This window comes from Nothobranchius furzeri, chromosome 3 (genome assembly GCF_043380555.1).
Source record: "Nothobranchius furzeri strain GRZ-AD chromosome 3, NfurGRZ-RIMD1, whole genome shotgun sequence".
In the NCBI taxonomy this organism is placed as follows: Eukaryota; Metazoa; Chordata; class Actinopteri; order Cyprinodontiformes; family Nothobranchiidae; genus Nothobranchius; species Nothobranchius furzeri.
The window spans coordinates 64,614,451-64,626,589 of NC_091743.1; the positions used below are offsets into that span (position 1 = coordinate 64,614,451).

Below are 12,139 nucleotides of genomic sequence, written 5' to 3' on the forward strand. Positions count from 1 at the left end.
GATGAGATACAATGTAGCCACAGCTGCTCTGGGAGGCACTGACTGATGCGAGACTGTGCCACCGGTCTCTTTGACCACCAAGTCGGGTTAAGAATCCTGCCCAAGGACACAACAGCAGCGTTCGCTGGTGGGAGCCGGGATCAAACCTACAACCTTCCGATTACTCTTCTTCCTGAGCTACCGCTGCCCTAAAATTAAAAAATAATAACAAAAGAAAACCAAGTAAAAATGGTTTCTCAGTGAACTTGCTCTTTAAAAATTATCTGCAAATGTGCTTATAAAGGTCTCCTTTTACTGCCACCGAACATCAAAAAAAATTTCTGAACTACCTTTTTTAGAAAAAGGACTAACATAAGAGGGTTGGCCATGTTTACAGTACAGGCATTACAAGTTAACAGTCTGTGTGCATCTGATGAGATTTCCCACCTTTAGGAAGAGCAGCTTGTCCTCCATCCACCTCAGACCTCATCAATTCTCAATCCCAAAGACAATTAGGACAATCCAATAAGCTTCACTGTAATGCCGACCTTATGCCAAGCCTTGTGGCTGTCTTTCTGTGGCTATACTTCCGTGACTCAGTTATCTACATAAACAAAAAGTCCTAAAACTGGACACACTGGAGGCCAAGTAAATAGATGAATTAAGCTAAGATTTAGCGAGAGGAAATGCGAGCTGTGTGTGGAAGAGGGATGAGGTTTCAGGGATATTCTGAGCCTACTCCCACAGTTTTCACCCAGCTGTTTCTGCACGAGGTGACCACAGGGCTTCATATAAATCAAGGGACTGTCATAAGATTTATGTAGTTAAATGGAGAGCTCAGGGCATCTCTGAGACTGTATCTACATCAAACTGCTGGGATCACGTTACTAAAACTAGTATTCTCTCACTTCCAACTAAGGTCGTTACCCGAGCAAGCCATGCCAGTTGGTGTGCCCTTGAGTGAGACAGCACCCCACTGAGCACTTGTCGGTCTGGAGATTACATTCAGGGGGTTAGGAGGGGAAAGGAGGCCGTAATCTGAAACTGTTGTGTCTTGTTGCTGTGCACTTTTCTTAATGCTGTGCTATCATGCAGCGTGCGCCGGTATTGTATGACCATTGCTGGAGGAAGTTCATCTGGGGGAACTATTTTTGTCTCGCCAGATGAGTGCTGCGCCATGTTTTGTTTCTTCCTAATTTCATTAGTGTGTTTCTTTGGAGCCGCAGCAGATGCTGGAGGCTTACAGTTTAGCCCTCTATCACAGTGTGTGTCGCTGAAAAGCATAAAAAATTTACAGACTTGGCAAGATTACATAAAGGGAAGCACACTCTCTTGCTTTTGTGCTCTTTGTGGGAATAATAGTCTCGTATGTGGGAATGTATGCTACATCCGGTCGTTGTTTGGCTGTAGAACAACCCTAAAAATAAAAATCTAAAATCATCTGCTAACCATCGTGTGAATGGTTTATTGTCATTCATTCAACCATGTTTATTTTGACAGATTTGCTCATCTGACAATCAGGCTAAGATATCCATCCCCCAATTTTATTTATTGTTTGCTTTGGTGAATGTAGGCTCACAAAAACTTGTTTGGTTTTGGAGACTGATCCAAATGGCCAAAAAACGCATGGCCACTAGATTTTATTCTTGTTTAATTTAAAGCAGAGGTGCACTGGGATATAAAATTGGTCCTGCTGAGCTACACATGCATGCAGAGTGTGAAAATCGTCTTCTACCCCCTATATAACATAGATGGGAAAACACCCAAGTCAGAAAAAGTTATCTTCTTCTGCGTCACACATTCATGGACTAACCCACCTTGACTTGCAACCATGGTTAAAAAAAAATAAAAAAAACTGGCCTATTTTTGATACTGCACCTTCTAGGGTTCTACAACCCCCCAAGGTGCTTTACAACACAGTCATTCACCCATGCACACACACACTCACGCTGATGCTGACGAGCTACAATGTAGCCACGGCTGACCTGGGGTGCACTGACAGAGGCAAGGCTGTTCAGCACTGGCACCAACTGCCACAACCATCACGAGCAGGCTAGGCGGGTTAAGTGTCTTGCCCAAGGACACAAAGACTGACAGTTAGCCATGTTTTTAGTACAGGCATTACAAGTTAACAGTCTGTGTGCATCTGATGAGATTTCCCACCTTTAGGAAGAGCAGCTTGTCCTCCATCCCTCTGATTGCGAGGGCTGATGGGCTTTTCTTTGGAGAAATAGCGTTTACCTTGAAGAGAACTGATGAGCTAACGGCTAGTCTGAGCATGGACTGCTTGGTGATATTTACTCATGTTGACAGTGATGTAAAAGCTTATAAATTAACGTTTACATGAGCTGCTGTGAAATTGTGGAGAATAAAATTTGTCTTAAGGCAGCAGCAAATTACTAGCCAGTGAGGCAGGACATCAACTCTGTTTCTCCAAACAGAGGCCATTCAGGAAGCTATCTACAGTGGGTAAGATATTTATTTGCAACTTTTTTATTTACCTGTGCATCTATCTCAGCCTCCTTTGATTTCCACAAGTGTCCTAAAAAAGCTGTTGCACCGACGTTTTCCCTCAACTAGTTATAGCTTCTTTTATACTGAATCAGCTGATGTGATGTGTGCTGACGCTGCTTTAAAAAAAATGCACATTCCAAACATCACCGTTTGTCTTTTCTGAATTATTATTCCAAACCTTCTCGGTTGATTATAGGGCTGACATGTTGCTCAAGCATTCAATAAAAAATAAAAAGATTGCCCTCATGCCCAATAAAAAAACACAGACCAATCAATAAATGATAATTCATCAGGCAGGTCGAGCAGCGTGATCGATCTATTCCAGTAGATATGGATAGCAGGTCCCATCTATTCCAGTAGATATGGATATGTTGGCGATGTGCCGTGGCTCGACGGCCACACCGGTATGAAAACAGTTGAGGCTTGCTGTTGTGTTACAGCTCGACTATACGGCACTAATTAAAAAATAAAGCAAGTCTGCTCTTGCCCATCTGCTATTAGAACCTGTTTAGCCCACAGGTTTGCTTTGAACTGCTCCGTCATTACGGTCCCTCAAAGACATTTCATACAATAGTGAGTTGAAAAGGCCGATGCTTGAATGGAGTCTGAAAGGAGAGGCTGTACTTGGCCTTCAAGTACACATTCCTTCAGCTCAGTGCTTCCTCTGTGGTCCCCTTCTTCTGAACCCCCCCCCCCACCCCCACCCCTCCCACTCAAGACTCGGTTCCCACAGGGGACTCGGCCAAAGCAAACTCCTCAGAGGAAGTCTCCCTCTCCTTCCAGTGTGAGAGAAAGAGAGAGGGCTGGACGTCCGATACAGACCCCTGGGGGACCTGAGAGGCAGCAGTAGGCTGTTATGTCTCTGTGGCCGGGTTGTGTCTGTGATGTGGTGGTGAGTAAAGCCTGTGCGGCTGCACTCCTGTGAGGTCAGTGTCATATTTAGCCAGCAGGTCCCTCGTGGTGTCTGGGAGTGTCTGTTTTCTGGCTCTATTATGTCTACTGCTTGTAGCCTTCCTGGAGCTAAAAACCTCAGGGTAGAAATAGTACCAGACGCACAGACATCCTTTGTCAGGAAAACAGCAGTAATTACAGAGTCTGATTACACCAAAAGCAGCAGCAGCAGCTCCTTGGCAAACCGCTAGCCAAGGCGCGGGCAGGTGAGGAGTCGGGAGGAGGTAACCTACAGGAGCAAACACTGAGTCAGAAGAGGTGTGTGATGCGGTGGCTGGGAGGCTCCAGAGGAGTACTGTTTGAAGTGTGATACAAATACAATAAAACCTGTCAAATTTGATCTCAAATTGGCCAGATGACTGCTTTTTTTCATCAAACCTCATATTCTTTTAATATTTGTGTGATTTTATGTTGGCTGTGCCAGACTCAACTTACCACCTCTACCCTAGAGCATGCACACACCCTCCCACACACACATACGTGTCTGCCCACCCACCTTCCCACACATCCCACTCAAAGCTGCATGAACACACATACACACACATGCACACACACACACAGATTATAGCATTGAATAGGAAATCCTGCACAGGTGATTCATTACCTGCCAGGCTTCACACTAAATTTCCATTTTTAGGTGATTACAGCTAAGCAGCGATTAAGATTTCGCAAATGCACGTAACCCCGCAGGAGTGTTTTTCATTGAGGTTTCTGAGGGTTGTAATCATTTCTCTTGAATTGCACATGAGGCAACGGCAGCGCTGGCTGCTCCTGGAGGCAGGATGTCATTGTAGTGAGTAGGAAAGCGACAGGCAGGTCTGTGCTGGCCTCTGTGCCTGCCGAGGTAAACAAATCCTCAGTCTGACAAGTGCAGACCTGAGGGTTGAGGAGGTTAACCATCTTAACACTGGGGCCTGCAGCATGCCACACACACACATTCACTCACACTCACTCACACACACACATACTGTGATACAATGTTTCTAAGAAGAAGCTTGTGGGATTCAGCACCACTTATCCAGACAGATGCCCTCGAACTGTTCATGACTGCAGTTCTGCGTGAGCTCGGAGACATTTCAGAAGGCTTCCACTCCATCTTCTGTCAGAACCGAGCGCAATTACTTTAATTCCTCTTCCTCTCTGTGTGCGTCTGCCTTTTGCGAGTTGTGTTTCTGTGGTTTGTGGAGTCGATCTGCTCCACCTGACGGCGCCTCTCCTCCTTGGCAGGGAGCTATGTAGCCCTGCTGGCTGCCAGCCAGACCAGCTTGAGTGTCTGCTCAGCTCAAAGACCTGCTCACACACACACACACACACACACACACACACACACACACACACACACACACACACACACACACACACACACACACACAGACCTGCCAAACTCAGAGATTGAATGCTTACACAGACGCATCTTCCAGCCTCCCTTCATGCCTCGTTGTGACTCTATAATTTTTCCCGTTCCGTGACCTCCTGTTATTTAGTGTGGGAAAGAATTGTACAACATCACTTCATGTTCTGACAAATCCACGTCCCACTGATGAATAATGCCATTTTCAGTCATAATGGAGCATTTTTAGAAGGTGTGGGTTTTTGAAATATCCTCTGCACTCTGTGATGTAATATGAGCGCTTCATCTGTGGAAAGATGGAGATGATTAAACTTCTCTCTCTCTCTCTCTCTCTCTCTCTCTCTCTCTCTCTCTCTCTCTCTCTCTCTCTCTCTCTCTCTCTCTCTCCTCCAGTCCCCCAGCCCTATACCAACCAAGAGGTCCAAATTAGACAAATTACTGTCTCCATCAGCTGACAAAGACATGAAACCTGATTGGCTACAGACGCTGTCCAAGTCTGCACACAAGGTTGGGCGTCTAAATGTTTTAAGGTCACCTGTGCGACATCTCATTGTGAGTTGTTTTGTCATCTTAGTTGTTGTTTGTTCTTGCAGGATCTGAAGCAGGTCCAGCTGAAACAGCGGCCTTCAGCTTTCCGCCCCTGGTCTCCCAAAGCAGCAGAGAAAGAGAAAGCAGCTCCTCAAAATGAGCCAGAAAGGTGAGTCCTGCAGCAAAAACACGTCATGGTTCAGCTTTTAAATATAAAAGGTCGGTTTCTTTGAATGTTCCTTTTTCACCTGCAGTAGAACCTGTCTAAAGAACCAGGAGTTGTTGGCTGCTGCCACGGGCCCTCTGCTCCATCCCAGCAGGGAGTCCAAAGTTGTTTCCGCACAAGATCTGCATGATGAAAGCAAACAGCTGCCGACTAAGCCGGCTCACTCTGTCCCTGCCGGCCGGCCCGATGACATGGACACAGACGGGGAGATCGATGTAGACGACTGTGATGATGGTGAACATCAGCTTTTGGTTTAAAATCAAAATAAACAGAAAAGTCAGCAGTGATTCCCAGTAGCCTGTAAACCACCTATTTTTCAGCTTTCCAAGCACACTTATGAAGGAGCGGAATGGGTGTAATTCCAGTACAACTGCGCCACCTGGTGTTAAATAAAGGGACTTTAATTACCATGCATCATTTTTTGCCTCTTCAACACCAAGTTACAGTTAAAATAGGGTTTTCTTAAATAAACATTTTAAATATCTTCTCAGGTCCAGTTCCAACTCCTTCTGTTGCATCTCCTCCATCAGCCTCCACCAGCATCTCCCAGTGTCCATCTCTTCAGGCTCAGGATTTAGCTCCCTGGCTGGCAGGAGCTGTCTCCACAGAGATAGACACCATGAGACAGATGCTGTACACTGGCCTGGACACCAGAGAAGCCCGGGAGAAGGTGCTGCAGGAGGTGGTCAGAATGAGAGTGAAGCAGGAGGAGAAGCTGGCAGCTGCTCTGCAAGCCAAACGCAACCTTCAGCAGGTGACATATTGTGTCGTGAAACCGCTTCTACAGATGGGACGTTTTCAGTATGTGACACCTCTTGTATTGTGCAGGAACTGGAGTTTGTGAGGGTGGCTAAGAAGGGCCGTCTCCGCGACGCCATCGAGGCCAAGCGCAACTTGCGAAAGCAAATTGAGCGCCTCCGCGTGGACTGGGAGAGGAAGATGAGGGATGCAGAGGAGTCCTGCGGGCGGCTGAAGAGGGAGTTGGAAAGAGAAAAACGAGTGCGAGCTTGTGACCAAAGTTGTGAATCTGAACGTCTCCGGATGAAGTACTCAACTCAGGTAAGAGGCCACAAAAGCTGCTTAGGAGGGTTTTTTTATTTCCACACCAGGGGCGCAGCTACAGAGGGGTAAGGATGGGCAATGCCCACTTCCACATGCCTCCCTGATTCACACTGAAAGTTCACAGAGAACACTAATTACTTGTTGTTTTATATATATATATATTATTGGTCTCTCTTAGTGTAGGCTGAACATGAGAATCTTCTTCTACCTATCTCCTGCATAAGCTTCTGATAGAAAATAGATGGGGAAATGCTTGGATTAGAAAAGCCTCTCAGATCCATGTCACACTGTAAATTAGCACTCATGGACTCACCCATCTTGGCTCGCAACGGAAAGGCTGTTGTTGTTTTAAGCCTGATTCATGCTTCTCCGTCTGCGTTAGTGTGGAGACACGCAGCGTCCTTGCGGGCCTGCCGGAGAGCTCCGCAAGGACGGGCGGAGTCGAGCTCTCTCTTCTAAACATCCGTCAGTCGAGACGGACAACGCAAGCTCGTGATTGGTCAGGACGCCGCTGTTGTCTACAGCGCCGCCATTGCGCCCTCAAAAACATAAAGAGAGCCGAGGATAACAAGCGGCAGACACGGAGAAGCTTGAAGAATACCTCGCGAAAAAACTCTAAAAACATGAACGTTTAATTCCGCCGTGACTGGATGAGTGAAAAGATGCGCAGCAAGTGTTTTATTTGTGGACGGAAATGACAGGAAACGTGGGTTTAGAGGTGGTGAGCGCATGAAGAGGTGGAGGAGGATGAGAGACATATATGTCCGTGTTAAAAAGTCTCTTATATATACAAAAACATAATATAAACACATTATCTTGGACCGATACATGACAGGATACCACAGAACAGCGCTACACCCTCTGTTGTCCTGCCGGGCAATTGCTTTGCAACACTCTCCAGGAGACGGAGAAGTATGAGAGCAAAACGCTTCCTTCAATCCGTGTGTGTCTGTCCCTTGCGGAGCAGACGGAGAAGCATAAACCAGGCTTAAGAGTCCAGGAGACAGCAGAGCACATTTTGGCTATTAGAAGCTAAGCATTAGCATTAGCAACTCCACAACACAGCAGAACTTCTCCAGGTTTGTGGTATTTTTGGAGATAAAACATCAATGTTGCAAGGCAAACGGACTCAGTGGTAGAGTCAAATTGCTGTTAGCCAATCAGAGGTGAAGTGTCCAAATATGAATATTGATGATTAAGACTCCAGATCCTGCTGTTTTCTGCTCCCCACTCCTCCAACTAACTTCTACTTCCTGAAGCAGGAGAGCCAGAGCTTTTTTTCCACAACTCAAAACTACTAGAGACCACAGCAAATGTGTTGAAAAAACCGAGTGAATGAGAGCTTTAATGTCCATAAAATACACCTTAAGCTCTCCTAAAATCCTGAAATCTGTTCTGAATTTGTTTTATTTTTATGGAGCACATTTTTTTCATCCTTTGTACATAAAATTATCTTTGTTTCTGTAGAGAAATAATGACACAAGAAACCTTTTTAAGTGCTTTTGAAAATATTTTGTTCCTTTATTTCAATGCCACCCTGACCCTGCACCTCCTTTTCCTGCCACCTTGTAACATTTACTTTATCGGACACTGATGCACTAACTGTGTGTGTGTGTGTGTGTGTGTGTGTGTGTGTGTGTGTGTGTGTGTGTGTGTGTGTGTGTGTGTGTGTGTGTGTGTGTGTGTGTGTGTGTGTGTGTGTGTGTGTGTAGATTGAGGAGTTGCACGTGCAGCTGCAGCAGGCAGAGGCCGATCGGGAGCAGCTGAGGCAGGAGCTGCAGCTGGAAAGAGAAGCTCGACAGACGCTGGAGAGCATCGTGAAAGATCTGCAAACCCAGCTGGCCCTGCAGGCCAATGGCAGCCTTCCTGCAGACTGCAAAGACTCAATAAAACAAATCACATATCCCAGTAAAGGATCCTAAAATTGCACATTTGAACCTGAACAGAGAGACTTTGTTACACTTCCTATTAGGGTGGGGTGGGGGGCATACAAAGCCACTTTTGTAGAGAAAACAACAAAAAAAGCTGTTATATATGATATCGTATACATCAATATTATTACAAGGAACTTCATGAGATGAACTGGAAAGTAGCATGAGCATGTTAGCGGGAGCGGACCTACGGAACCATGAAACTACCGGCGCAGCCCAAGGATTTTGTTTTGTTATAAGCTATTCATAGACGTGCAGAACACAACACTACTTGAATATGAAGGGATGAAACAGTAGCAAGCGATAAACGTCGTCTGCAGACCACTGGAAACAAGAGACACACGTTTACCACTATTTACATTTAAGGTATCTGCTTGATTGTTGTTTTTTTGTTGTTGTTTTTTTGAAGAGGACAGAAATGTTGTAACTGAAATCAAACATTCATATTCATATAGCAGCTGATCTACCTTTTGTATTTTATACACCTGAAGTATTGGATGTTCAATGGACTGCCTTCATGTTTAACGCTTAAAAACATTACCTAAGTATTTTGTTTTTTGCTTCGTCACCAAGTAGCTAAGATGTTTTTTTGTTTGTTTGTTTTTGTGCCCTATATGAATTCTTTAACGCGCTAAAATTCAAAACAGCTGTTTCAGTTGAAAAATGGTACTTCCCGTCATGGATTTTATTTTATTTTTTAGTCACTGGTTTTAGGACTCTTAAACCAACAGTTACTGTTTGTAAGGAAAACATTTTTACAAATATACAATATATGAATATATATTTTTTTACTTTGAGAAAAAGTAATTGCACTTTTTAAAAAATAAAAAAAGAACAGAACCAAGTGTGCATTGTATTCCCCATTATGGTTTTTAAGATCAGAAATCAGACTTTTAAGGAATGAATACACTTTTCCCCCCAGTGTCTTGTAAATACAATAATATTGTAAATAAGATGTTTGTTGGTATGTTTGCTTGCTCTAGACTTAAATTGATTCTGCGTATTATTATTATTATCATCATTATTATATTATATTAAATTTTGTTGCTGTTACTTGAAACCAAAAAGGAAAAAAAAGTGAAGCTCTATTTGGAATTGCAAAACTGTAATTTCATAGTTGCAGATCACTGAGTGTCACTACAGTCAGAGGGCATTCACCGTGGTAACACCTACACCAGGGGTGTCCAAACTTTTCAAAACAAGGACTAAAATCATTCATTTAAATATCCTCATGGGCCACAAAAATGTCATTTTTTTTATGTTTAAAATGATTTCATGATGTTTTTTCATTTGTACTGCTCAGAAATTGACGTGTTTGTAAGAATCTGAACAGAAACGTGTCCATCTTTATACACTGCAAAAACTGAGTTTTAAGAAAGCAAATCAGAAGCCTGGATTTTAGACATTATTTAGACACTATTTTAGTCTAAAAATGATCTTATCTGTAAAACAGCACTATTTGAAATAAGGTAAATATTCTTAAACATTATCCAGATTTTCTTGTTTTGAGTAGAAGAGTCTGCCAATGCTGTTAGCAAAGCTGCTCGGCTAGATTTCTTATAATAGCAACAAAATCTAATGTTAGATTATTTTGTGAAGGAGATTAAATATCTAACAACAAGGTTTTTTACTTTCTTGAAATTTGTTTTTTGCAGTGTAGTGGAGTCCAGTTCTGGTCCTCCGGGGCAAATACCTAGCATGTTTTACTCGTGTCTCCAAAACACCCGATCTAATGGTCATCAGGGTCTGTAGACGTCTGTTAATCAACCACAGGTTAAACTTTTAACTTTCACACTGAGAAAAACTAGAAATGTTCCTGTTATGAGTTTTTGTTTAATTAAGTTAGGGCAATGAGGGCTAACAATAAATAATGATATTAAGATAAAAATAATTGAATCTCATAACAATTATGTTTTTATTCCAATGTTCCAATATTTTCTAAAATTTTTGTTAATTTTTTTTTTTTTTTTAGATTATTTTCCAGTTTAGTAAAGTGTATATTTCATTAGGATAAAGGCTCTACCAAACGGTTGAACTATTACTTTAAGGGTTCAAATCAGGTATGTTGGAGCAGAGAAACTTCTAATTTAAAAAAATGCAGGTTGGTGGCCCTTGAGGGCCAGAACTGGACACCCCTGAGCTTCACCAACGTCCGGGTGGACACAAAATTCCACCATTCTGGAAATGCAATTAGGGGCCCACATGAAATCCCTCCAAGGGCTCCAAAAGGCCCCAAGGCCGCACTTTGGACATGTCAGTGTGAATTTTATAGCTCTTGCAATTGTGACAAACCAACAGAATATTGTAACTGATTTAGTGTTTTATATTCATGCTAAATTGATGAATTATAGAATATATAATTACACTTCAGACCAAAAACTGACACATGGATGATCGATCTCTGCACTTTCAATTCCGTCATCAGGCAGGATAACGTCTCCTCATGATTAAAACTCATTCTTTATGTTTGGTGCTCTCATATGTATTAGACAGGAAAACACTCATGTCTTATGATTATGATGCCCTCGCTCAATATTTGTTGAGTACATTGTAATAGCAGTATTCGCTTTGTTAGCTGATGCTGTTGTATTTTGGGTTTGGATGTGGGCTTTTTACTTGTCTCTTGTTTTGATGTTTTATTTTTCCTTCAGAAAAGGTGTATAATACCCATTAAAATCTAAATAAGTTCCACTCTTTCTCTTTTTTGTGGTGAATTATTGGAAGCTCGGATTGTTGTCGGTCTAAAAAAAAAGGTCAATATTTTGAAGACCAAGTTCACTGAGAAAATATTTTTACTTTTATTTCTGAAATATGAACAGTCACTCTGAACATAATAGTCTACCCCTATTTCCTGCATTAGCCGCCAATAGAAGACTGACAGAGAAATGCTGGGATTAGAAAAGACTCAGATTCATGGACTCACACATCACGGTTCCCAACTGGGAAGGATGTTGTTGGTTTAACATCCAGGAGAGAGCAGAGCACAATTTGGCTAGTAGAAGCTAACTGTTAGCATTGGCAACTCCACCACACAGCAGAACTCCTGTGGAGATAAAACATCCATGTTGCGGAGCAAATGGAGTAACTGTTAGCCAATCAGAGGACAGATGTCCAAATATCAGGAAATAAGAAGGGCATAACGTTGCAGTTCTATAATTCCTCCTCAGCATCAATGGTGACATCACAGATGTTGGTCTGGATTCAGGTACTAATCTGGAATTATAATAACAAAAGCTATTTTTGTTTATTTTTTAGTTGTTGTAAGGATGTTGGGAGCAAAGGACATGAGTAATCAACAGAATGCCTCTGGTTGCAATGTTATGGCTCAACAAAGCTTCAATAAAAATGTGTAGATGTTATAAAAGTGATTAATTTCAATGGTTAATACCCTTAAACTAATATCCGATTTTATAAAACTCCAAAAGAAGACGTTCTCTAGTCATGTGGTTTTTTATTAAACCCTTCTTACAGCAAAAGCATCAATCTGATTTTTTATTCTTTTCCTGAAATCACTTATTTTATAAGGAAGGTGTCCATCACTCTGTGACCTGTAGGTGGCATCATGACCCACCATTTAATAAATGAATAAACACCACT

The 12,139-nt window shown here is 42.6% G+C and overlaps 1 protein-coding gene across 3 annotated transcripts in view; it reads left to right on the forward strand.

Annotated features, from left to right (window-relative positions):
* Positions 1–11,233, forward strand: part of skib (v-ski avian sarcoma viral oncogene homolog b) — a 43,836-nt gene extending 32,603 nt beyond the window's left edge. Inside the window, exons 2-7 of one of the 3 annotated variants that reach the window (XM_070549390.1) lie at positions 5,189–5,302; positions 5,389–5,492; positions 5,581–5,783; positions 6,041–6,303; positions 6,378–6,608; positions 8,324–11,233. In XM_070549390.1, coding sequence (XP_070405491.1) covers positions 5,189–5,302; positions 5,389–5,492; positions 5,581–5,783; positions 6,041–6,303; positions 6,378–6,608; positions 8,324–8,533 — 1,125 coding nt within the window. In that variant the 3' untranslated portion in view covers positions 8,534–11,233. Of the gene's footprint in view, positions 1–5,188; positions 5,303–5,388; positions 5,493–5,577; positions 5,784–6,040; positions 6,304–6,377; positions 6,609–8,323 lie in introns of all 3 variants that reach the window. The other 2 variants (XM_015959006.3, XM_015959005.3) reach the window with 2 other exon arrangements.
* Positions 11,234–12,139: the final 906 nt, after the last annotated feature.